At 41.1% G+C, this 27832-nt stretch overlaps 2 protein-coding genes across 3 annotated transcripts in view; one reads left to right on the top strand and one right to left on the bottom strand.

Annotated features, from left to right (window-relative positions):
• Positions 1 to 27832, top strand: part of LOC143766334 (uncharacterized) — a 617908-nt gene that overhangs the window by 422743 nt on the left and 167333 nt on the right.
• LOC143766330 (uncharacterized) overlaps positions 1 to 27832 on the bottom strand; it is a 1024462-nt gene that overhangs the window by 271718 nt on the left and 724912 nt on the right. Inside the window, exons 1-2 of one of the 3 annotated variants that reach the window (XM_077253922.1) lie at positions 2455 to 2601; positions 2146 to 2325 (exon numbers count right to left, since the gene is read on the bottom strand). The exons of the other annotated variants lie outside the window; for them this stretch is intronic. Coding sequence (XP_077110037.1) covers positions 2146 to 2325; positions 2455 to 2532 — 258 coding nt within the window. The 5' untranslated portion in view covers positions 2533 to 2601. Of the gene's footprint in view, positions 1 to 2145; positions 2326 to 2454; positions 2602 to 27832 lie in introns of those variants that run through there. 3 annotated transcript variants of the gene reach the window in all.

Here is a 27832-nt window from a genome sequence, read left to right on the forward strand (position 1 = left end):
CTGCCTCCTCACCACTACCGAAGCTACCGCCTCACCAACACCGGAGCTCCTGCAACCCTCAACCTATTTTCTCCTTCCCCACCATCCTGTAGAATGTAAGCCCGCAAGAGCATGGTCCTCGCCCCTCTGTATCAGTCTGTCATTGTAAGTTTGTCTACTGTAAGTGATATCTGTAATTTATATGTAACCCCTTCTCATGTACAGCACCATGGAATCAATGGTGCTGTATAAATAAATAATAATAATAACAGGTAAAAAATAAGACATATAATAAACAAAAGTTACTTCCCCCACAACATCGTATGTATGAGGGGAGAGCTCCAATAGTAAACCGGAGTTGCACTCATTTATGGTGGACCATTGGAACTACTATGAGTCCTGACCAGAAGATTAGAGAAAATAATATTGCTTCCAATTTCAGGAGAGATTGTGCAGTAATCCGAATTCCTTAGGATTGAAAACTATGTAATTTATGACGTGGAGTGAATCCATGAAACCAGGGCTCAAGCCATACTAACACATCTCTTGCAGGTGTGAATAAATGTATATTACAGCCATCAGCCACACAGAGCTTAAAGATATATCATGGCATAGGTGTACTGTTTTTCCTGTAGTTTTTCACAATCTTCCTTGAAATTAGGAAGTTTTAATACAGGAAAGATATATATACCGTGTTAGCCAGTAGATAGAAAAATATTTGGAATTGAGAGTCCTCAGTGGTTGATACCTTTTAATGGCTAACTGAAAAGATGGTAACAAAGTGCAAGCTTTCGAGACTACTCAGGCCTCTTCATCAGGCAGTTTATGCCTGATAAAGAGACCTGAGTAGTCTCGAAATCTTGCACTTTGTTACCATCTTTTCAGTTAGCCATTAAACGGTATAAACCACCGAGAAGTTTTAATACATATTGAAAATTCTGGATAAATGGAAACTCTGTTGTTATTGTACAGAAATTCACACTTTTCCCTCACTGCACATTTAACTTTTTTCGACCATAAAAGCAAAGTTTGGCCAGAAAGACTGGACCTGGTCTTGTAGGGACCATATGAGCACATTCAGCAGCACAAAGGGAAGAGAAGACAGATTCATCCAATAAGATATCAGGGATCGAGGAGGCCAACAGCATCATTACCCTCCGCTTTCTCTTACAGGCCCATCATAATACTTTTCTTCAAGTGATTTTCTAACTTAATAGCATTCTATGTACGCTGTAATTTGGCTTTGTAGTTTACAGACCTGGGCAGGTAAAGGTCAGCATCTCCTAAACTCAGGGGGTATGAGGATCCCCCAGGTGGTAAGGTAAGTTCGTTATAAAATGGCTTTCAATGCCCAAAGTCATTTGAACAGTTTTGGGTGGAGGAGAATGGCAATACGGCCGGACTACACCACTGATAAAGCAGCTACAGCTGGTGACCGAGAACAATCTATGACTTCTCTGCATTTAGTGGTTACTACTCACCTGGGTATTCATATATAGGAATCTCCACTTTACACCACTCATCACCCCTCACATATGTCTCTGCAGTATTAGTATGGGTCTGATCTTTACCCTGAAACAAATATTGTAAAAGTCACCGACAGATGGAGAAGTCACATCTATGATCAGCTCTCATCCTGCCATCTCCACAGTTCTCATTCCACAAGTATAAAACATATAATACTGGTGGATAAAACAAGACTGAGCACAAAACCTTCACAGCCATCTACACATCATAGGGGAGATCTCATGACACCTTCTCTCCATCTACCTGATGATCCTGAGGAGCATTGGGATCTTCTTGTTTACAGTCCTGTGGAAGATGATGGGGATATATCTCTGGTGTTGTCCTCTTACTGGATAGATCTGGAGGAAACACATACAGGGACTGAATTCATTCTTTACATACAGATAATTATAGGCCACGAGTATTTAGTTCTGTATTTCATCCTGTCTATTACCTGGTGATGTGAGGGGCTGGAGAACCACCATCATGACATCCTTGTACAGATCTCTGTGTCCTTCTAAATACTCCCACTCCTTCATGGAAAAATAGACAGCGACATCCTGACACCTTATAGGAACCTGACACATACAATGATACCGTCATCCCCCCGATCCCTTCATAGCGTTACTGTATAATGTCCAGCATTCCCAGCAGTGTTACCTCTCCAGTCAGCAGCTCAATCATCTTGTAGATGAGTTCTAGGATCTTCTGGTCATTGATATCCTCATGTATCAGGGGGTGAGGTGGAGGCCCCGTGATTGGGCTCAGGGGTCTTCCGCATCCCTCAGACACAGGGTCCTGACAGCACTCACCGGAGGTCTTCTTCACTACTGTGTAATCCTGATTATGGAGAGACACATTAATAAATCTCACTACAGACATTTCCAGAGTCCTCACCTCTCCAGTTCTATCAATCTGTTATTGCCATAGATAAGAATGATGTAATGTGACGTCATCAGAATCTCTCACCTCTCCAGTAAGCCGGAAGAGGATCTCTAGGGTGAGGTGTAATATCCTCTCCGCCATCTTGTCTCTGTCCATATCCATCTTTGATGGGTAAATCAGGAAAATTCTCTTATATAGAAGATCTTCACTGAGAGGATCCGATATTGTAGAGACCTGAATGAGAAGAAGATGAGCCGATGTAACATCATAAAAATCCTGTGTAATAATACAATTACTGGAGACAATAAGGGAAACATAGGAGGAGATTTATTATTTTACAGTATTTAGTTTTCTTCTTTACATCTACTAATAAAACCTATATATTTTAGGCCACAGAAAACAAGCAGTCTCTTCCTCGGAGTCGGCAGCTGAATACATTTCTCATAGACTCATCTTCCATAACGCTAAGGCTATGTGCACACGCTGCTGATTTTGCTGAGGATCCGCAGCATTTCCGCAGCTGCGGATCCGCAGTAGTTTTGCATGCGTTTACAGTACAATGTAAACCTATGGGAAACGCAATCCGCAGTGCACATGCTGCGGAAAAAACAGCACGGAAACGCAGCGGTTTACATTCCGCAGCATGTCAATTCTTTGTGCGGAATCCGCAGCGGTTTTACATCTGCTCCATAATAGAAAACCGCAGGCGTAAAACCCCAGTGGAATCCGCACAAAAAAGGCAGTAAATCCGTTGTAAATCCGCAATAAATCCGCAGGTAAAAAGCAGTGCTTTTGCCCTGCTGATTTATCAAATCCGCTGCAGAAAAATCCGCAGCCCTCACAGATACGTGTGCACATACCCTAATTCTCGTCTCATTTACCGACACTGGAATCGGCATTAGCAATACTGCAGGAGATATTCATTACACGTGACAGGAGAAATAACTACTTCATGATGAGGACGACATCTTCATCTTCTACTACGGCTCTAGAAACATATTTGTCCAGAGTCCGTCACTGAGTCCATCACCACCGGCCGTCTATATGAAGGTTTCCCATCTTCCCCGCACTGTAATCTACTATCACGTTAGATCTCATGTCTGATTCACACACAGAAGTTTGAGACTTTTATAATTAATTTTTTGCTACACTGAGGACAGAAATTATCTGATACCAAAGTCTCCATGTACAGTGTTTTATGGTGTTTCTGGCCTTATGTTTTCTTATATTACAAGAAAAACTCCAGGAAAAAAAAGCAGATATTAAAATGTTTCAAAAGAAAATTAGCTCCAAGATTTTTTGTAAAAAGAAAAAAAAACTAAAAAAGCAGAAGACACATTTTATTATTTTTTAATATGTTAAACATTTGTTTTTATTAAAAAATGAACCCCTTTGGGCCCCAGAACATAGATGGATGGCAACTGCAACAAGAACCCTGGCAGATTAACCACTTGCTGCTGTGAAAATCAAACATGGCATCTAAGAAGGTGTGACAGAGTCTAGCTGAATGCCCCTCCTCCTGCAAGTACTCGATAGTATGGGGCGGCCTTGTTACTACGATACTTACATGGCTAATAATGGTGTCTGGGCCTGCAATGTACGAAGGTCTATTAGGCCGGGCCAGAGGCAGCGTCCAATAAGTTACCTTTTAACCCTTCCATACATATTAGGCTAAAGTTACTTGAAAGCACTGATTTCAGGGGCTTTGAGCGACTATATAATGCATTTGGGGGCCTCCCGACAGATGATGTCAGGGCAGAGAAGGATTTGGTATCCTGAATTTCAGAGGCTAATCTGTGTGTTCTTCCTGTAGATAATCCTCTGCCAGAGGAGTCTAGGGGCGACTCTCTCATACAGACCACAGGAAAGCTGGAATATTTGTGTGTATGGGGGAGTCGGGTGAGATGGCCGTCTGCCAAATGATCATTCAGCCAACACTTATCTCATGTGTATGGGGCCGTTAGTATTACACTGACAGACAGTGATGATACCCGGCACTACAGTAGTACAGTGCATCACCCGAGCCATCCGAGGCTTATATGTTGTATGATCGCACTAATCAGAGGGGTTTAAAAAAAAGGGTTAAACGTGAAAAAAAAATCACAGCTTTAGCAACAAGAAATATCTGTCACTATATGGAGTCAACAATGTTAGTTAAGTCATGCCCATAACAATTTTATTATACCCTATTATCCTATACACTGTGGAGTACACATAAATCACAGGTCTGACAGCAAAGGCCCCCCAAAAGGAAAAAAAAACAATTATATACAGTGCCTTGAAAAAATATTCGGCTCCCTGGAACTTTTCAACCATTTCCTACATATCATGCTTCAAACATGAAGATACCAAATGTAAATTTTTGGTGAAGAATCAACAAGTGGAACACAATTGTGAAGTTGATTGAAATTTATTGGTTATTTTAAATTTTTGTGGAAATTCAAAAACTGAAAAGTGGGGCGTGCAATATTATTCGGCCCCTTTACTTTCAGTGCAGTGAACTCACTCCAGAAGTTCATTGTGGATTGAGAAAAGAAAGGGGTAACCAGCGGCAAACAATACCTATAGTATATCATCTGGGAAGATTAAATTATATATGTATCAAATAACAATAACTCCCAGTGAGGATTAATTTTGCCCTAATATTGGATTAAGACAGTTATCATAAACAACATGCGAGAGGGGGAGGAGGAAATGAATCCAAAGAGATAACCTTATGTCTTTTAGTAAAATTGCTTTATTAAAGTGCAAGATAAAGAGGCAATGGTGACAACATAATCACCCAACAATTATCTAAAAACAACAAATACACAGGACACCAGGAAAAAACAGCTGCCGACCCATAGCAGAAAAATATTGGTATAGCAATCAGCAATCAGCATATCGGGTAAGATTTACAAAACCAGCAGGGTTACATGACTAGTTTTACGTTAATCCACCTAAAAAGTTATTAAGTCCCTCAAACTACAACGTTAAAATAAATATACAAGCCGGTATAGCATGAAATAGCGCGGGACTTTAGTAGGTGAAAAGAATAATCAATTAATACATCACCCAGGTATAGTGTTTAGCAGGTGCCGGATCCCGGTGTCCGCCCCGACGCGCGTTTCGGAATCCTTCGTCAGGGGGCACATAGTGCAAGATAGAAAATGTGCTGTATAAGTAGGCAAGACCCCGGAAATGAATATCGGCCGTAACCCGGAAGTGACCGTACGTGTCCCAGCAACCGCCGACGCAGTACAGGGAGATGGCGCCATCCAGGTCATGCGGGTCGGTACACGTGGGGCCCCACGTGGTCCGCCCACAACAAACCCTGGGTCGCCATTCACCAATAACACAGCCGGCGGGCACATGCACAAAACACCGTTGAATACGGAAGCAACTTAGGAGGTGAGGGGGAGGAATAAAGGGGGGAATGAAAGAAGAAGAAAAAGAAAAGGAGAACACAACGATCTATGATAAAGGGCGTAATCAGACAAAAGGCAATTCTCATAATACAGGGAGTTACCATTCACATACATAGACATAGAACAATAGTAAATAATAAATAAAACCATACAGAATGACAAAACATTATTTTGTATCATATAAGTGCATGTTATATTTCAATCAAACATATATGGCATACTCATTAATACAGAACATATGTTTCATAATAAAGAGTAGAAAAAAGGAGAAATACCCATATAAAAAAGTCCATGTATGGAGATAATACAATGATAACTCTCAAAGAGTCTTCCTAATTCAAGTGCCATACAGGGAATATCCACTAGATGGTAGTAGTGAGACAATTTTCACTTATGTTCAGACACTTTACTCTTTTTTCTCTTTTTTCTTCTTCTTTCTCTCTCATATTCCTTTATCTTCTACCTCCACAGGTGACCTTCTCCAAAAAATATGCAGCATGGATGGAAAGGACATCACGGAAATGGCCAGAAGACCAGCCTAAATACACAAGAACTAAAAAACAGATAAAAAGATTAAAAGGCGTTGGGTAAAAAATAGGTTATCAGCAAGAGCGCTCGACAGTCAGATGATCACAGAAATGGGACGAAGCTCAGATACTCATTAAGGCCAAGGGGATGAAGTGTCTGCAGAGTCCAAATCCATTTTGCCTCTAGACGTGCAAGCCTAGTTGTTAATTTACCACCCCTAATACCAATATCCAGGCAACCAATACCTCTAAATCTAATTAATTTACCATCACAACCGTGATGTTCCCTAAAATGTCTAGGGAGTGTTGTTAGTTTTGTACTATCTATTTTAGGATCGGCAGCCGCCTCGATTCCACGTACATGCTCGCGTATACGGATTTTGAAGTAACGTGATGTAAGACCTATATATATTAGGCCACATGGGCATGTGGCATAATAAATAACCCAACGTGTTGTACAATTTATCATTTTCTTAATGTCAAATGTTTTTTCTCCACTAGAGTCGGAGAAAACCTGGGTCCGATCCATGTTGGGACACGCCACGCAGTGGCCACAAGGTGAGGAGCCAAAACGGGGGGAGGCATTATGAAGAAAAGTGACCCTAGGTATCCCCTCATAATGACTCCTCGTAAGATGATCTTTGAGGTTCCCAGCACGCCTAAAGGAGATAAGAGGACGATCTGGTAGAATTTTAGAGATAGTTTTATCTACCTGAAGAATTGGCCAGGCTTTGGATAGGGCCTCACGAATTTTATATGCCTGAGAATTGAAATTGGTCACAAATCGTATTTGTCTATCAGATTGCCTAGAGCGACTGGATAACTGATTATAGACCAGAGACTCACGAGGGGCAGATTTTGCCCTATTGTAGGCTTTCTTGATAGACCGTTTACTGTATCCCCTACCAAGGAATCGCATCTGAAGCTCTTTGGCCTGTCGCTCAAAGTCTGACTCGGTGGAGCAGATCCTCCGCAAACGGAGGAACTGCCCCACCGGTACAGCTCTGACGACATGTGGAGGATGACATGATGATGCATGCAATAAGGAATTCGTGGATGTCGGTTTCCGGAACAGATCGGTTTGTAAGAAACCGAGTTGGTCCTTCTTGAGAGTGACATCCAGGAATTCCACAGACTCCCTGTTCCAATGATATGTAAGATGAATATTCAAATCATTGATATTCAATTCCTCCATGAGTGTGACCAATTCTTGAGGGGATCCCTGCCAGATCATGAGTATGTCGTCAATGTAGCAGGCCCAAAAAAGGGCCCGGTCCATTGACGACCCCCGATCTGACAGGAAGAGGTCCCTCTCCCACAGCCCAAGGAACAGGTTAGCATAGGAGGGCGCAAAGGCCGCCCCCATGGCTGTTCCTTGGAGCTGCAGGAAGAAGGACCCCTTAAAAACAAAAAAATTGTGGGTCAAAGCAAATTCAAGTAACTCCAACAAAAGTTTACCAAAATCAGAGGAGGAGCCAGATAAATCGAGGAAAAAACGTACAGCATTTAAACCGTCCCTATGTTTGATGCTTGTGTATAAGGATTCGACGTCAGCCGTCATTAAGATTGTATCCACGTCCAAATGGACTGAATCAACCTTCTTGAGAAGATCACCAGTGTCCCTCAAACAAGAGAGCAAATTAGAGACCAGAGGTTGGAGATGAAAGTCTATCCACTGATTTACTTTCTCAAGGAAGTTCCCATTCCCAGAGATAATAGGTCTGCCAGGTGGTACCCTGGTATCCTTATGCACCTTGGGAAGGAGATAAAAGGTAGAGACGGTAGGTTCACTGACACGAAGTGCCAAGGATAATTCCTTAGTAATGATGTCACCAGCGACAGCAGTATCTAGAATATCATCCAGTTGTGCACTGAAGGCCGACAAGGGATTAAAGGTCAGTTTTTTGTAGCAAACTGTGTTATATAGTTGCCTAAAGGCCTCCTTCTCATACATAACTTTAGGCCAATGATCCAATGTTGTCGTAAATGCCTAACGATGATGAATATAATCCACCTGTGTGTAATCAAGTCTCTGTATAAATGCACCTGATCTGTGATAGTCTCAGGGTTCTGTTTGAAGCACAGAGAGCATCATGAAGACCAAGGAACACAACAGGCAGGTCCGTGATACTGTTGTGGAGAAGTTTAAAGCCGGATTTGGACACAAAATGATTTCCAAAACTTTAAACATCCCAAGGAGCACTGTGCAAGCGATCATATTGAAATGGAAGGAGTATCATAACACTGCAAATCTACCAAGACCCGGCCATCCCTCCAAACTTTCATCTCAAACAAGGACTGATCATAAATGCAGCCAAGAGGCCCATAATCACTCTGGATGAACTGCAGAGATCTACAGCTGAGGTGGGACAGTCTGTCCATAGGATACCAATCAGTTGTACACTGCAAAAATCTGGCCTTTATGGAAGAGCAGCAAGAAGAAAGCCATTTCTCAAAGATATCCATAAAATGTGTCATTTAAAGTTTGCAACAAGCCACTTGGGAGACACACCAAACATGTGGAAGAAGATGCTCTGGTCAGATGAAACCAAAATCGAACTTTTTGGCAACAATGCCAAACGATATGTTTGGCGTAAAGGCAACACAGCTCATCACCCTGAACACACCATCCCCACTGTCAAACATGGTGGTGGCAGCATCATGGTTTGGGCCTGCTTTACTTCAGCAGGGACAGGGAAGATGGTAACAATTGATGGGAAGATGGATGGAGCCAAATACTGGACCATTCTTGAAGAAAACCTGCTGGAGTCTGCAAAAGACCTGAGACTGGGATGGAGATTTGTCTTCCAACAAGACAATGATCCAAAACATAAAGCAAAATCTACAATGGAATGGTTCACAAATAAACGTATCCAGGTGTTAGAATGGCCAAGTCAAAGTCCAGACCTCAATCCAATCGAGAATCTGTGGAAAAAGATGAAAACGGCTGTTCACAAGCGATCTCCATCAAACCTCACTGAGCTCGAGCTGTTTGCCAAGGAAGAATGGGCAAGAATTTCAGTCTCTCGATGTACAAAACTGATAGAGACATACCCCAAGCGACTTGCAGCTGTAATCGCAGCAAAAGGTGGAGCAACAAAGTATTTCGTTAAAGGGGCCGAATAATATTGCACGCCCCACTTTTCAGTTTTTGAATTTCCACAAAAATTTTAAACAGCCAATAAATTTCGTTCAACTTCACAATTGTGTTCCACTTGTTGTTGATTCTTCACCAAAAATTTACATTTGGTATCTTTATGTTTGAAGCATGATATGTGGGAAAAGGTTGAAAAGTTCCAGGGGGCTGAATACTTTCGCAAGGCACTGTATATATATCATATACATCAGATAGGAGGCACAACACTGTATGAATGCTTCTTCTGCATTATAAAAAAAACCCCCAGAAAACTTTGCCGGAGTAGGACTTGAAAGCATGCATGGTGTAAAAGCATGTTCACACTGGTTATGGAAACAAACAAAACCAAACCTGCATTATGCAGAGTCAGGACCTTTCTGGTTACATGTGGCGGTACATAACTTCTGTTATAAGCCAAATAGTCCAGCAAACCTGAGCTAAGAACCACTCCCTACTCTTTGTTTCCGCTATTCTCTCTGCTTGAAGTCCAGATTCTCACTGCCATTATATCTTTGCTTTCCTTCAAACGTACTATCTAATGTCTCCCTCCTGGCACACAACGCTACTTCAATTCAGGACTGCACCAGATAGACCAAAGGTCTGTATTTCTCACTTATTTATCCCTACCTGACTAATCACAAGGAATTTGTTCTCCTGTATGCCCATTTAACTCAGAATGAGGTCTCCCACACAGTATGATGGCACCCACACAGGATAAAGGCCCCCACAGCACCTCACAGAATTATGGCCACCACAACCTTCTACACAAAATAAGGACCCCCACTCAGTATGGAATCATTTACAGTCCGCCACAGCCCCATACTCAGTATAATGGCCCCTACCAGCCATACTCATTATGAGAGCTCAAACATCTCTTCGCTTGATATTATGCCTCAATTCATGATATTTAAAAAAACACACAAACTACTCACCCAACCCCTGTTCCCGAGGTTAACTGCTCCAGTCTGTGCATTGTGAGTACAGAGGCTAGATACAGTTGTGATCTAAAGTTTACATACCCGGGGAGAATTTTTGCTTTCTTGGCCTTTTTTAAGAGAATATGAATGATAACACCAAAACTTTTTCTCCACTCATGATTAGTGGTTGGGTGAAGATGCAGTAGGGAGATGGGAGAAAGATCCACAAAGTCAACTATCACTGTAGCCCTCCACCAGTCAGGCCTTTATGGAAGAGTGGCCCAACGGAAGTGTCTCCTCAGTGCAATACATATGAAAGCTCGCATAGAGTTTGCTAAAAAAACACATGAAGGACTCCCAGACTATGAGAAATAAGATTCTCTGGTCTAATGAGATGAAGATGGGCCTATTTGGTGATAATTCTAGGCGGAATGTATGGAGAAAACTGCTCATCACCTGCCCAATACAATCCCAACAGTGAAACATGGTGGTGGCAGCACAGGGCCGGCGTCAGCACCCGGCGTACCTGGGCAACTGCCGGGGCCCTGACCAAATGGGGGGCCCACTGGTGGCCAGGACAAAAGGGAGCCCTGGCCGCTCCCCCAGCAGCTTCGGCACTACTGAGCTCAGCCATCACTTAAACAAACATGGTCGCGCACAGTGCACTCTGCAGCTGTAGTAATGACGTGGCCGGGCAGATACACAAGCAAAGTTAAAGGCACAGTGCCGGCCGACCGCATCATTTAGTAGCAGAGGCAGCTGCAGAGTGCACTGTGTGCGGCCATGTCTGACGGCCATCAAAGAGCGCGCCCTCCATAGCCACATGCCAGAGCAGCCTGATGAGCGACAAGCCAGGGGGAGGTGAGTGAGGCTTGTGTCTGTCTGTGTATGCATGCATGTATGATGTGCATATCTGTGTGTATATCAGTGTGTATGACTGTATATATTTTTGTATTTTTGTGTATTTAGCTTCAAATATATGTATGTACATATCTGCGTATTGTGTGTGTGCATGTCTGCGTATTGTGTGTGTATATCTGTGTATTTTACTGTATGTGTGTGCTGTGCGTCTCTCCATATTGTGCGTGTGTGCATGTCTGCGTACTATGTGTGTGTGCATGTCTGCGTACTATGTGTGTGTGCATGTCTGCGTACTGTGTGTGTGCATGTCTGCGTACTGTGTGTGTGCATGTCTGCGTACTGTGTGTGTGCATGTCTGCGTACTGTGTGTGTGCATGTCTGCGTACTGTGTGTGCATGTCTGCGTACTGTGTGTGTGCATGTCTGCGTACTATGTGTGTGTGCATGTCTGCGTACTATGTGTGTGCGCATGTCTGTGTACTGTGTGTGTGCATGTCTTCGTACTGTGTGTGTGCATGTCTGTGTACTGTGTGTGTGCATGTCTGCGTACTGTGTGTGTGCATGTCTGAGTACTATGTGTGTGCATGTCTGCGTACTATGTGTGTGTGCATGTCTGCGTACTGTGTGTGTGTGCATGTCTGCGTACTGTGTGTGTGTGCATGTCTGCGTACTGTGTGTGTGCAGAGGCAGCTGCAGAGTGCACTGTGTGCGGCCATGTCTGACGGCCATCAAAGAGCGCGCCCTCCATTGCCACATGCCAGAGCAGCCTGATGAGCGACAAGCCAGGGGGAGGTGAGTGAGGCTTGTGTCTGTCTGTGTATGCATGCATGTATGATGTGCATATCTGTGTGTATATCAGTGTGTATGACTATATATTTTTGTATTGTTGTGTATTTATCTTCAAATATATGTATGTACATGTCTGCGTACTGTGTGTGTGCATGTCTGAGTACTATGTGTGTGCATGTCTGCGTACTATGTGTGTGTGCATGTCTGCGTACTATGTGTGTGTGCATGTCTGCGTACTGTGTGTGTGTGCATGTCTGCGTACTGTGTGTGTGCATGTCTGCGTACTGTGTGTGTGCATGTCTGCGTACTATGTGTGTGCATGTCTGCGTACTGTGTGTGTGCATGTCTGCGTACTATGTGTGTGTGCATGTCTGCGTACTATGTGTGTGCATGTCTGCGTATTGTGCGTGTGCATGTCTGCGTACTGTGCATGTGCATGTCTGCGCACTGTGTGTGTACATGTCTGCCTACTGTGTGTGTGCATGTCTGCATACTGTGTGTGCATGTCTGCGTACTATGTGTGTGTGCATGTCTGCGTACTGTGTGTGTGTGTATGTCTGCGTACTGTGTGTGTGCATGTCTGCGTACTGTGTGTGTGTGTGCATGTCTGCGTACTGTGTGTGTGCATGTCTGCATACTGTATGTGTGTGCGCATGTCTGCATATTTTGTGTGTGTACACGTCTGCGTAGTGTGTGTGTGTGTGTGCATGTCTGCGTATTTTGTGTGTACGGATCTGCCTATGTGAAGGATGAGGGGGAAGGCTAGGCCCTGTGTAGTATATCTATTTTTCTCCTCCGTATCTGTGCATCATGAATCGTGGTATGTGGGCCCACTGAGACTCTGTTACCCGGGGCCCACAAAAACCTGGAGCTGGCCCTGTGGTAGCATCATGCTATGGGGGTGTTTTTCAGCTGCAGGGACAGGACGACTGCTTGTCATTGAAGGAAACATGAATGCGGCCAAGTACAGCGATATCCTGGATGAAAGCCTCATTCAGAGTGCTATGGACCTCAGACTTGGCTGAAGGTTCACCTTCCAACAAGACAATGACTCTAAGCACACAGCTAAAATAACAAAGGAGTGGCTTCAGAACAATTCTGTGACCATTCTTGACTGGCCCAGCCAGAGCCCTAGCCTAAACCCAATTGAGCATCTCTGGAGTGACCTGAAAATGGCTCTCCACCAATGTTCACCATCCAACCTGATGGAACTAGAGAGGTTCTGCAAGGAAGAATAGCGGAGGATCCCCAAATCCAGGTGTGAAAAACTTGTATCATTCCCAAGAAAACTCATGCCTGTACTAGCTCAAAAGGGTGCTTCTACTCAACACTGAGCAAAGGGTCTGAATACTTATGACCATATGATATTTCAGTTTTTCTTTTTCAATAAATTAGCAAAAATTACTACATTTCTGATTTTTTCAGTCAAGATGGGGTGCAGAGTGAACATTAATGATAAATAAAAAGAATTAACCAAATGGCTGCAATGAAACAAAGAGTGAAAAATGTAAAGGGGTATGAATACTTTCTGTACCCACTGTACCTGACCCCATGAGCCCACCGCCGTGAAGTACTACCACGTGCTCTCAAGAGCATCGCCGGCGGCTGAGGACTGTGCACATAGTTGTTGGAGAGCATCTGAGACAAGTAGTACTCCCAAACTCGAGACCCGTGCGGAAAAACGAGTATGTTCCCAGTGATTGGGTGATTGTTAAGGCCAAGAGGCAAACTGAAAAGTTGGATGGGTGGTGGGAAGCAATCCCGTATGTGGTGAAAAGACGGGTAAACCCAAACATACCGGTCTATGAGGTAGAGCCAGTGGGGATGGGGGGTCCCTCGCAAAATCCTCACCGTAACATGCTGCTGAGGTGCTGTACTTTGTAGAGCCTCTGACCGTGAGAGAGACACCTACTCCTACCTCGAGGGTAACAGAACCACCTGTGGATGACGATGGTGTGTGGTTCTAGTTCCGGTACCGGCAGAGTTTCCGGGCTTTGCTGGACTCTCTTCCAGAGAGGAAGTTGAGCATCCAGCAGCTCCTTCTTCACCAGATGAACCCACCACATCTGATCCTATGACTCTGCTTTGGACAGCTAGATCTAAGGCTGGTGTACATCCACAGCAATATGCACAAGACAAATTTGTGTGAGGGGGGTTGCCAAGGGCGTCAACCTCTAGTAGGGTGGCATGTGAGATGTGTGTCAGCTCGCCAGGGCAGTATAATTGAAGATAAATGTAACTGTACACACTCTTGAATAATCATTGTACTTGTCAATAGATTTTTCTTTACAGCTAATGTTGTTAACTGGCAACAAGATGTTGCTGTTGTTTAAGTATGATTAAGAGACTGTGATATGACTTTAGAATGTGAAAGGGAGGTTTTTATTAAGAAAAAACAGGAAGAGGAAGCTCGACCATCTTCAGCAGAGACTGCAGGAATGAGGAGGGTATGAAACTGTGCTGGAGGTGAATGTGGTGAAATCCCCTCGTGAAAGCATCTGACTGAGCAAAGAACAGTGGCAGATCGAAGAGGAACTGAAACAGTAACTGTATCTGTCTGGATGTGAGGACATTCCTGCTGTAAAACTGATTAAAGAACAGAAGAAGCCCGGGTCCTGTGAAGTGAAAGGTGCTGCATCCTGTGGAAGCGTTATAGCACAAGTCTCCTCGGTACTGCTCATCACTCAGAAAAGCTCTGCATCCTCCTGCGTGTCCTGATAGAGTCTTTCGGTGCAGACACGGTGGTGAGAAACACTAAAGGCCCACTGCCACTCTGCAGTAAGTAAACGTGCACGCATCATAATATATTTTATAACTTGCAGTCTTGCAGTCTTCATTGGCCCCAATCTCATCCATCTCTTGTCCTAATTCTGCTCTGAAGCATTACAATGAAACCCTGCAAAGTGCCCTGGATGAAGCTGCACCTCCTATACATAGAACAACTCGGCACAGACGGCGACAACCGTGGCACACGCTGCAAACACGTTTCCTGCAGCGGTGCTCCAGGTGCGCCGAACGTCTGTGGAGAAAATCTAATCTGCCCGAAGATTTCATCCATTATAAGTTCATGTTAAAAACATACAACTCTGCCCTTCACCTCTCCAAACAAACCTATTTCAACACCCTCATCACCTCGCTGTCCAATAACCCTAAACGTCTCTTTGACACTTTCCGGTCCCTACTCAACCCAAGAGAGCAGGCCCCAACCACAGATCTCCGCACTGACGATCTGGCCAATTACTTCAAAGAAAAAATTGACCACATTCGACAGGAAATCATTTCCCAATCTCTTCATACCAAGCACTGTCCTCCCTCCCCCACTGCATCTAGTTCACTCTCTGACTTCGAACCAGTTACAGAAGAAGAAGTAAGCAGGCTCCTTGCATCTTCTCGCCCGACCACTTGCACCAGCGACCCCATTCCGTCGCATCTCCTCCAGTCCCTTTCCCCGGCTGTCACCTCTCACCTAACAAAAATATTCAACCTTTCCCTCACTTCCGGTATTTTTCCCTCCTCATTTAAGCATGCCATCATACATCCACTACTTAAAAAGCCCTCCCTCGATCAAAATTGTGCCGCTAATTATAGACCTGTCTCTAATCTTCCCTTCATCTCTAAACTCCTGGAACGCCTGGTCCACTCCCGTCTTACCCGCTATCTCTCAGATAATTCTCTTCTCGACCCTCTTCAATCTGGTTTCCGCTCTTTACACTCTACTGAAACTGCCCTCACTAAAGTCTCTAATGACCTACTAACAGCTAAATCTAATGGTCACTATTCCATGCTAATTCTCTTGGATCTCTCCGCAGCATTCGACACTGTGGATCATCAGCTCCTCCTCACTATGCTCCGCTCCATCGGCCTCAAGGACACCGTTCTCTCTTGGTTCTCCTCCTATCTCTCTGGCCGATCCTTCACTGTTTGTTTTGCTGGTTCCTCCTCCTCTCACCTTCCCCTTACTGTTGGGGTTCCTCAAGGATCAGTCCTAGGCCCCCTCCTCTTCTCTTTGTATACTGCCCCTATTGGACAAACAATCAGTAGATTTGGTTTCCAGTACCATCTCTATGCTGACGACACCCAATTATATACCTCTTCTCCTGTTATCACGCCGACCTTTTTAGAAAACACCAGTGATTGTCTTACCGCTGTCTCTAACATCATGTCCTCCCTCTATCTGAAACTGAACCTGTCAAAAACTGAACTCCTCGTGTTCTCTCCCTCTACAAACCTACCTTTGCCCGACATTGCCATCTCTGTGTGCGGTTCCACCATTACTCCAAAGCAACATGCCCGCTGCCTTGGAGTCATCCTTGATTCCGAGCTTTCATTCACCCCCCACATCCGATCACTGGCTCGCTCTTCTTATCTGCATCTCAAAAACATTTCCAGAATTCGCCCTTTTCTTACTTTCGACTCTGCAAAAACTCTTACTGTCTCACTTATTCATTCTCGTCTGGACTATTGTAACTCTCTACTAATTGGCCTACCTTTTACCAGACTCTCCCCGCTCCAATCTGTCCTGAATGCTGCTGCCAGGATCATATTCCTCGCCAACCGTTACACCGATGCCTCTACCTTGTGCCAGTCATTACACTGGCTACCCATCCAATCCAGAATCCAGTACAAAACTACTACCCTCATCCACAAAGCACTCCATGGCTCAGCACCACCCTACATCTCCTCTCTGGTCTCAGTCTACCAACCTACCCGTGCCCTCCGCTCTGCTAATGACCTCAGGTTAGCATCCTCAATAATCAGAACCTCCCACTCCCGTCTCCAAGACTTTACACGTGCGGCGCCGATTCTTTGGAATGCACTACCTAGGTTAATACAATTAATCCCCAATCCCCACAGTTTTAAGCGTGCCCTAAAAACTCATTTGTTCAGATTGGCCTACCGCCTCAACGCATTAACCTAATTATCCCTGTGTGGCCTATTAATAAAAAAACAACAACATAATCACGTTCCTCCATCATGTTCTCATACACTTTATGCAGTTAATAGCCTCTGTGTCTGTACTGCTACACACTTAGGCTGTTAACTGGTTCATGCAGCTTTACATGAACACCCGAGCCTTACACTATGGCTGGTCCAAATAACTAAAGCAATTGTTACCATCCACCTCTCGTGTCTCCCCTTTTCCTCATAGATTGTAAGCTTGCGAGCAGGGCCCTCATTCCTACTGGTATCTGTTTTGAACTGTGATTTCTGTTATGCTGTAATGTCTATTGTCTGTATAAGTCCCCTCTATAAGTTGTAAAGCGCTGCGGAATATGTTGGCACTATATAAATAAAATTATTATTATTATTATTATTATTTTGCCGCCAAAAGACACACGGCCGGAACAAAACTTTCAGCTATTTAGTTAGGTATATTGACTCTATGGACTACGTGTTTCCTAATGGAATCCACGACCAGGAATCCTAGATTTGTCCCTGCGTTTCCATTCTATATAATAACTAAGAACTCTATGCAACATTTAGGTGCTGATATAGAACGCAGTGAACTACAGGAAAGACTTGTTTCCTTATCTGTTCTCTGAAAGAGGAGACTCTCTGTGAGAGAGTTTAAGGTGGAGTAGCGATTCAGCTCCAATAGACATTGACCACAACACCTACTCTGATGTGTATATACAGTATATTTGAGTGATTTTGTAATATTCTCCATATAATCGAGGACGGATTTTTTCTCTAGTATTTTTTACGCTTATACGGGGATGGGAGGGGAACGCTTGGTTGAGAAATAGAGATATATATACAGTGGGTATAGAAAGTATTCAGACCCATCTAAATTTTTCACTATTTGTTTCATTGCAGCCATTTGGTAAATTCAAAAAAAAAATTTCTCAATAATGTACACTATGCACCCCATCTTGACTGAAAAAAAACAGAAATGTAAATTTGTTTGCAAATTTATTAAAAAAGAAAAACTGAAATATCACATGGTCATAAGTATTCAGACCCTTTGCTCAGACACTCATATTTAAGTCACATGCTGTCCATTTCCTTGTGATCCTCATTGAGATGGTTCTACTCCTTCATTGGAGTCCAGCTGTGTTTAATTAAACTGCTAGGACTTGACTTGGAAAGGCACACGCCTGTCTATATAAGACCTCACAGTTCACAGTGCATGTCAGACCAAATGAGAATCATGCAGTCAAAGGAACTGGCCAAGGAGCTCAAGAGACAGAATTGTGGCAAGGCACAGATCTGGCCAAGGTTACAAAAGAATTTGTGCAGTACTCAAGGTTTCTACGAGCACAGTGGCCTCTATAATCTTTACATGGAAGAAGTTTGGGACCACCAGAAGTCTTCCTAGACCTGGCCGTCCAGCCAAACTGAGCAATCATGGGAGAAGAGCCTTGGTAAGAAAGATAAAGAACCCCAAGATCACTGTGGCTGAGCTCAAGATATGCAGTAGGGAGATGGGGGTAAGTTCCACAAAGTCAACTATCACTGCAGCCCTCCCCCAGTCGTGCCTTTATGGAAGAGTGGCCCAAACGGAAGCCTCTCCTCAGTGCAAGACATATGAAAGCCCTTATACAGTTTGCTAAAAAAAAAACACATGAAGGACTCCCAGACTATGAGAAATAAGATTCTCTGGTCTGATGAGACAAAGGTAGACCATTTTGGTGATAATTCTCAGTGGTATGTGTGGAGAAAACCAGGCACTACTCATCAACTGCCCAATACAATTCCAACAGTGAAACATGGTGGTGGCAGCATCATGCTATGGGGGTGTTTTTCAGCTGCAGGGACAGGACGACTGGTTGCCATTGAAGGAAACATGAATGTAGCCAAGTACAGAGATATCCTGGATGAAAATCTCTTCCAGAGTGCTCTGGACCTCAGACTTGATCAAAGGTTCACCTTCCAACAAGACAATGACCCTAAGCACACAGCTAAAATAACAAAGGAGTGGCTTCAGAACAATTCTGTGACCATTCTTGACTGGCCCAATCAGAGCCCTGACCTAAACCCAATTGAGCATCTCTGGAGAGACCTGAAAATGGATGTCCACCAACGTTCACCATCCAACCTAACAGAACTGGAGAGGATCTGCAAGGAAGAATGGCAGAGGATCCCCAAATCCAGGTGTGAAAAACTTGTTGCATCATTCCCAAGAAGACTCATGGCTGTACTAGCTTAAAAGCTCAGTGATGTCACAGCTCTATAGGGCCTCCAGAGACACACTGACAGGAGACAATGGCTCCTGCAGTGCATCACTGAAGAGGTTACCTGAGTTCAGTGTCTCACTTTATGGCAAAGCTGCATGGGAATTTTCCCAGACAGCAGTGCCACAAGTGAGAGTAGGAACTCTTTCTGACAGAGGCTCCAGGATACAGTGCAGAAGGATACCTTCCATCATTGAATCCTGGAGCCCATGGAGAGCAGTCGCATCAGCTGATGTGGCTGCTCTCCACGGGATATCGTCGTGGGACACTGTATTAACTGGATATCTGCGGACCAGGGATTATATTGTTTATTTATTATTTTAAGATTTTTTACAGGTGTACAAGGGCTTCGGGGATCAAGGTGATGGTGAGTATGTACTCTATGTTGTATGTATGTACTGTATGTTGTATGTACTATGTACTGTTGTATGTTGTATGTACTGTATGTCATATGTTGTATGTACTGTTGTATGTTGTATGTGCTATATGTTGTATGTTCTGTTGCATATTGTATGTACTGTATATCATATGTTGTATGTAATGTTGTATGTTGTGTCATATGTTGTATGTAATGTATGTCATATGTTGTATGTACTGTTGTCTGTTGTATGTTGTATGTACTGTTGTATGTCATATGTTGTATGTACTGTTTTAATTTTTTCTGTACTGTATGTCATATGTTGTATGTACTGTTGTATGTACTGTTGTATGTACTGTTGTATGTCATATGTTGTATGTACTGTTGTATGTTGTATGTAATGTTGTATGTTCTGTTGTATGTACTGTATGTCATATGTTGTATGTTGTATGTACTGTATGTCATATGTTGTATGTATTGTTGTATGTTGTGTGTGCTATATGTTGTATGTACTTGTTATATGTTGTATGAACTGTATGTTCTGTATGTGTGTATATGGTTTTTTTTTGTTTGTTTTTTTACATTCAACACATTAGCCGGATGATGGGACTACTACTGTCCCATCATTGGCTAATGTGTCAATCACGGTCACTGTAGCAGGCATAGCCCGATGGGACTTGTAGTCCCATCGGATGATGCCTGCACGCACACACACACACACCTCCACCCAAAGACACCCCCGCACAGCCCCGCAGACCCCCAACAGCCTTGCACAGACCCTCGACAGCCACAGCAGACCCCCGACAGCCCCGCACAGACCCCCGGCAGTCCCGCACAGACCCCTGGCAATCCCGCACAGACCCCCAGCAGCCCCACAGATCCCCGACAGCCCCGCAGATGCACTGGCAGACCCTTGCAGACCCACTGACAGCCCGCAGACCCCGCCCCCACACACATACATGCACACTCGCAGTCACCGCCCACACACTCCCTCCTCCTGATATGCAGCGTTTCATCCGCAGCTAAATTGCAGATCTTTTTTACATCTGCGGTTTTGCTGCGGATGTGCCCGACTCAATACAAGTCAGTGGGTGCAGAAATGCTGCAGATCCGCACAAAGAATTGACATGCTGCAGAAAAAACAACTCTGCGTTTCCACGCGCTTTTGTCTGCAGCATGTGCACAGTGGATTGGGTTTTCCATAGGTTTACATGGTACTGTAAACCGCATAGGAAACTGCTGCAGATCTGCAACGTCAAATACGGTGCGGATCCGCGGTAAAATCCACAACGTGTGAACATGGCCTAAAAGTTAAAATGAAATAAAAGAACATTTTTTAAATAATTGTAAAAATATTTACAAAAATAATAAAAAATAATAATAAAAATCAATATCTATTCAAAAGAAATTCATGAATTGCTGGTTTTTGTTCATTCTGCCTCCCAAAAATCAGAATAAAAAGCGATCAAAAAATGTCTTGTGCCCAAAAATGGTGCCAATTAAAAGATCAACTTGTCCCACAAAAAACAAGACCTCACATGACTCTGTGGGCCAAAATATGGAAAAATTATAGTTCTCAAAATGTAGTGATGCAAAAACTATTTTTTGCAATAAAAAGCGTCTTTTAGTGTGTGACAGCTGCCAAACATAAAAACACACTTTAAAAAACAACTATAAATAGTAAATCAAACCCCTCTTTATCACCCCTTAGTGAGGGAAAAATAAAAAAAAAAGTATTTATTTCCATTTTCCGGGATATGTTTGGAGTTTAGGTTGGGCTTAGGGTTGGGGTTAGGGTTGGGGCTAAAGTTAGGGTTAGGGTTGGGGCTAAAGTTAGGGTTTAAGGTTGGGATTAGGGTTAGGGGTGTGTTAGGGTTAGGTTTGTGGTTAGGGTTATGGTTGGGATTAGATAAGGGGTGTGTTGGGGTTAGGGTTGGAGATAGAATTGGGGGGTTTCCACTGTTTTGGCACAACAGGGCCTCTCCAAACATGACATGTCGTCTGATCTCAATTCCAGCCAATTTTGCATTGAAAAGTCAAACCTTGCTCCTTCCCTTCCGAGCTCTGCCATGCGCCCAAACAGTGGTTTACCCCTACATATGGGGTATCAGTGTTAAATATTAATTATTGAATCTCAATCCTGTACCGAGCATATTGCTTCTTGCTGACGTTACAAATGCTATTTATGTATATAGGAGCTCAGAGCATAAGTCCACTCCATATACAGGGTAACACGTGGTCTGTAGACCCATATATAAACACCTCTTAGGAGGGTGGTGGGGGCCTTTTGTCACGTGGGACTGTCACCTCCCGTCTTCATCATCATTTTCCATGGATGTCCGAGAAGGAAGGAACAGCTGCTAGCTGCCATCATGACCTTCAAACTTCACACAGACAGACTGCTTTTACCATCCAAATTTTGGGGAAGATGAGTATAAGTGCTGATTTCTACACATGGACAATCTGTTCGTAACTATTTTGTCTATTTTTATGTTTTACTGCAAACTGATTTTTCTGTGGACAATTCAATAAACCACTACCTTTTTCATGAGAATATCATGACATTTTTCTTTAAGAGTAGTGCACCTGGTGAATAGTCTTGATTAAATAAATGTGCAAAATAAGCATATTTAACATTGCCGAAGCCAGCCAGTTTTGATTTTTGTGCTATTTTTGCGTGGATTTCCTTCACCTTCCACAGGGGGGAACATAGAAGAAGCTAGATTTTGTGCAAGTTTTCAGGAATTCCACTTCAAAACTTCAAGTCACAAAGATCTCACAAGAAGAACCTACGAATTACAGAGACTAACGGGTGTCAGTTGAATTGACAAGTAGTAGGAGTACTACAAGTGCCGGACGTGCTAAAAATAGCCGTGCTGAAGTTCACAGTCCAGCGTTGTAAAGACAAGCTGAGATATTTCAGAGGAACTCAAGGTAAGACAAATGGATTTGATTAATTCTTATGCTAAATCAAGTCAGATAGAATTTGTAAGTTTGTACAGATCTAGTGTAGAAATATTTTGGCTTTCTTTATTTGCAAAATGCAGAATCGCAAATTTAAAGTTAGATTCTAAGCTAGTATCTAGGAAAAATGAAAAAGAGCAACTGAAAAATATATTACATATGGTTAATGTATTTAACGAGTTTGTTACAGAGAAGTCCAAAAAAGATTGTGTAGAAAGAATTTCTAAGGAAATGGAAATAAATGATGTTCCTAAGATTGACCATGATGTGAAGAGTGAGGAAGAGGTGATGCACATGTCTGTAATGGCGGCCACCCAAGGTGACTTTGTGCCTCATGATGAAAAACAAGATGGAGGACACGTAGGAGACATGACAACTGACAACGATGATGTACGAGGGACAGATATACAAGGGTCACTAAAAATAGAAGACGGCTCAGAGGCCCAACTCCAAACTAAATCTAGAAAGACCTTGTTAAAATTATGTAAAATCATTCCTGCATATGATGACAAAATCCATGTGTGCAGAAATTCAGAAATATTTGAAAGTTTTGCCGATAAGTATGATCTGACTAATCAGGAGAAAAATAAATTATTTAAAATTTGGCTACCAGTAGGTTTCTCCAGAAAATTCTCATTAAAAATGCAGAATGATGAGTTCCATGAAGAGATGACTGATGTAGAAAGATTAAAAATTTTGATATTCTGTGGATTAAAAGAAAATTATCCAGATCTTGATATTCTTCTAAAATTGAGGATTGGCCGGAAAGAATGTACTTTTACATTCATGTCCATTTTTGAAAGGGTTTACAGACTGATCAGTACAAATTTGAATAAAAAATCAATGATAAATTGTTTTGTAAACAAATTTAGATTCCTAAATCCTGTATCTCGTGTTATTGCTTCACAGAAAGATTCTTTATATGAATGTGCACAATCCCTTGATTTTTCTAGAAAACATGAGAATCTTGAAAGGAAAACAAATCATACTAAGTTTTTTAAATCAGACAGAATTATATCTTATCAGAAGCCAAAATCAAAATCTCCAAAACTGACCCAAAATCACATCTATGAAGTACGAAGAAAATTACATATTTGCTACAAATCCTATGAGTCTTCCACTGAAGCTGCACTGAAAGGGTTAAAAGCTGAAGGGTCAGATCTCCCTGTAAAGATGGCGGAAATTGACAGACAGAAACAAGTGGTGAGTATCCCAGGGGGTGCTCAACTGAACACTCCATTATCTCAGCTCATAAGTCTAAAGATGATCTTATTAAATAGTGTTTTAAATAGTGTTTACCAACAACTTATCAACAGAGAGGTAAATTTTGGGTTAGGAATTGGCTAAAAAAATGTAATCAATTATATGATGTGTAGAGGAGTTATACAATGTATTATTTATTAATATGTAACTATTTTATACAATATAATTCTGCAGTTATATATATAAATATAGTATACAGTAAGTACTGTAGCATATTTGTATAAGTAGAGATTATATTAACTGTATTTTTATATGTATAGAGAAATAATTAAAATTTATTCCAGTAATAATACTTAGAATTACATTAATTACATATATTAAATATATACATATGTATAACATATTTAAATTATTTTGTTTTTAAATAAATATGAAATTAACCTTTATCTTTTATTCTTTCTTAGAGCTTTCATTTCAAAACAGGAATTGAACAAAAAAACTTTTTACATTAATTTATGTTTTATTCACACAGGAAGTTATAATAACTGCATGATATGTATCTATTTAACACTTAATAAAAAATAATACATAACTAATAAACTAAAAACTTGTTTTTTTCCTTTGCATGGTAATAATATATAATTTTTTCCTTCACCGCATGGCGCGACAGGTCACACTCTTGTTTCAATTCAAAGCTGTAAGAAGAAACTTTAGAAGTTCCAGGCCCTGTACCAGAAATAGCTGTGGAACAGATACCCTTGTTTCTTATAGATGAGTCTTATCCATAGGATAGAACATAGTGTTGCTGTAGATAATAATATTTGGGGAATATTCAAATAAATATTAGAATACTAAATTTAATAGATTACAATGCGCATTGATTGATAATTAGGATACAATATTTTGGGTTAATATACATGTTCTTTGTATGTGATATATATATATTGTCAACTTTTATATGTGAGTCATAGTTTGAGTGACAGATGACAGATGAGCAGTTGCTAAGTGCATTTAACATAAGAGTGAAGTTAACGAAGGAGCGTGGAATGTGGAATGTGTGGTATGTGAGAGGCCTCATGACTTATGGTATGTTGAGAAAGAAAAAAAAACTTGTGTGTATGACAATAAGATTCAGTTAAATTACAATGTTAAGATATATTGAAATATTATTTATTCAATATATTTCTATATTTCTTTAGTAACTATTTATTGATTTAGTTAATAGTGAATAAGAGCAATCACATCAATATGGTTTATCAAGAAATCTACATTTAGAATAATTTTCCCGAATTATAATTTTTTCATATTCAATGTTTTTTTTTTAGTTACATAGATGGGTACACATTTTCAAACAAATATATGGCACAAGCTGATATGACAGTTAGAAAATTAATTATTTTTAATTTTGGTTTTTACAAATTAATTTTTTCATAAAATATTTTTTTTATATTAAGGGGGAAATGTGTTTTTGATCCAGATTACATCATCACATTTCATCAATACCTCTTTTTCACACATTTTAATAAAAAAAAGAATAAATATTAATAAGGTACTATTGGGAATAATAATATTAAGTATCATAAAAAGTCTTTTTTTTTTCTCTAATGAAAGTTATTATATGCAAAGCTGCATAATTTCAATATTTTGGTAATCCAAGGTTATGACAACATCTAAATGATGAAAATATTAAGGAAATGTGTTATTGGGATATAACCTCTGCATTTATCATCAACATATAAAGGCCTTATTTTTATTTTTATTCTCATTTTTCATTTTTCACTTTTTCTTATTTTTATCTTTATTTTATTCTTTTTTATTTTTCATTTTTCACTTTTTCTTCAATTTTTATTTTTTATCTCAAGAAAAATAAAAATCAATATTTAATAAAGTAATGTCTAATATAAGAATATTGCTTTATCAAATATAGTGATCATACGGTTCATTATATAAGAAATGCTTCAATTCTGAGTTAAATACAACAATTCTTTCACTCATTTATTCATTCATTTATCCATATATATATATCCTTATTTTGGTTCCTGGCTACACATTCTTACATATTATTGCTTATAGTTTATTAATAAAGTTTTAGTAATATCAGCACTTGTTACATAAAAGACACACTGACATCTATGGGTTCAAAAGAAATTACAGCCATGACATAAAAATGTCCTATCATATGAAGAATATGGCTAATAATATATTATCATTTATTATTATTTTATTTTTCCAAATATAAATTCCATATTAATATTCTGATAATAATTATATGGATATTATTGATTGCTATGGTAAGCTATGATATTATAGGTTAGGAAAATTACTAGATTTGGTATAGAATAGGGAATGAAGACTTCAATCAAGACACCGAAAGTTACGTTAATAAAGACTTTGTATATTTTTATATTCAATTAAAAGTTACAAGAAGAAAAGCCGTTATCCAGAGTTCCACAAGGTAACAATGCTATGATTTCTGAGTAATAATAGACTGTGTCAAATACAATTCATGTCACCACTCACAACTACAGCATCCATCACTGACAAGTATGAGTATAGTATCCTACCTGCCAACCACGGAGAGGACGATGATCCTACGATGCTAAGATGAACTGTGTTATTACGTTCCAGTGGTTTCCTATCACCTATAAGACTTCCATGAAAGCTGGTGAACAATCAGGTAATTGTCAGGACGCTACAACCCTGACATGTGTCCTGTGTACTAAAGACTGGTTATGGTGCTATGTTTAGTAGGGAAGAGTCAATGTATCCCTTGCTGTGCCGACCACAGATGTCACCTGTTCCAAGACCAGTGTGGATGATATAGAAGGATTCCAGAAATATCCAAGGCGAGCCAATGTAAGTCCAGGTTTTTAAAGGTGACACTGCACAGATATTACAGCTACATTTCATCTATGAACTTTGTTTTCTTATCAACATTTGAATTTATGGACTTTGATTGACACATGACACACAGTCTCTACAATATCTACATTCTATCATCTATTTCAAAAGAATTATAATAAAGATTGTTTTAAAAGAACCAAGAAGAAGACATCAAAATGAAGACCAGATGACATCAGATGACATCAGACCTGAGATGCTTCAAGTAGATATAGGGAAGTATAATCATATATTTTATATAAATATTAGTCACGGCTTACCATAACATGAATTTACATATCATTATATTAGTGAATACGTATAACAATATTATTATTATTGGTATTATGAACACTAAATTATTTTGCCAAAGAAGAAGAAAAGAAGAAAGAAGATTTTATTAATATATTTAATTTGAGGGTTCCAATCAATGAATGTATGTCACCCTCAAAAGGGGGAATTGTTAAATATTAATTATTGAATCTCAATCCTGTACCGAGCATATTGCTTCTTGCTGACGTTACAAAAGCTATTTATGTATATAGGAGCTCAGAGCATAAGTCCACTCCATATACAGGCTAACACGTGGTCTGTAGACCCATATATAAACACCTCTTAGGAGGGTGGTGGGGGCCTTTTGTCACGTGGGACTGTCACCTCCCATCTTCATCATTTTCCATGGATGTCCGAGAAGGAAGGAACAGCTGCTAGCTGCCATCATGACCTTCAAACTTCACACAGACAGACTGCTTTTACCATCCAAACTTTGGGGAAGATGAGTATAAGTGCTGATTTCTACACATGGACAATCTGTTCGTAACTATTTCGTCTATTTTTATGTCTTACTGCAAATTGATTTTTCTGTGGACAATTCAATAAACCACTACCTTTTTCATGAGAATATCATGACATTTTTCTTTAAGAGTAATGCACCTGGTGAATAGTCTTGATTAGTGTTGAGCATTCCGATACCGCAAGTATCGGGTATCGGCCGATACTTGCGGTATCGGAATTCCGATACCTGCCGCGTATCGGATACCGGAATCGGAAGTTCCAAGATTCAAAATGCAGAAATTCAGCCAATGAGAATGATTCCAAGTGTGGGCACATCCTGTTTAGCATGGAGGGCATGAAACTACTGGCAAGGCTGTGATTGGCTGCTGAAATGATGTCATGCTGCAGTTTAAAAGTCGCTGGCGCCATTTTGCGATCACTCTGCTGTGAATTCAGTTAGTGACAGGACGCT

The sequence above is a fragment of the Ranitomeya variabilis genome, chromosome 4 (genome assembly GCF_051348905.1).
Source record: "Ranitomeya variabilis isolate aRanVar5 chromosome 4, aRanVar5.hap1, whole genome shotgun sequence".
Lineage (NCBI taxonomy): Eukaryota > Metazoa > Chordata > Amphibia > Anura > Dendrobatidae > Ranitomeya > Ranitomeya variabilis.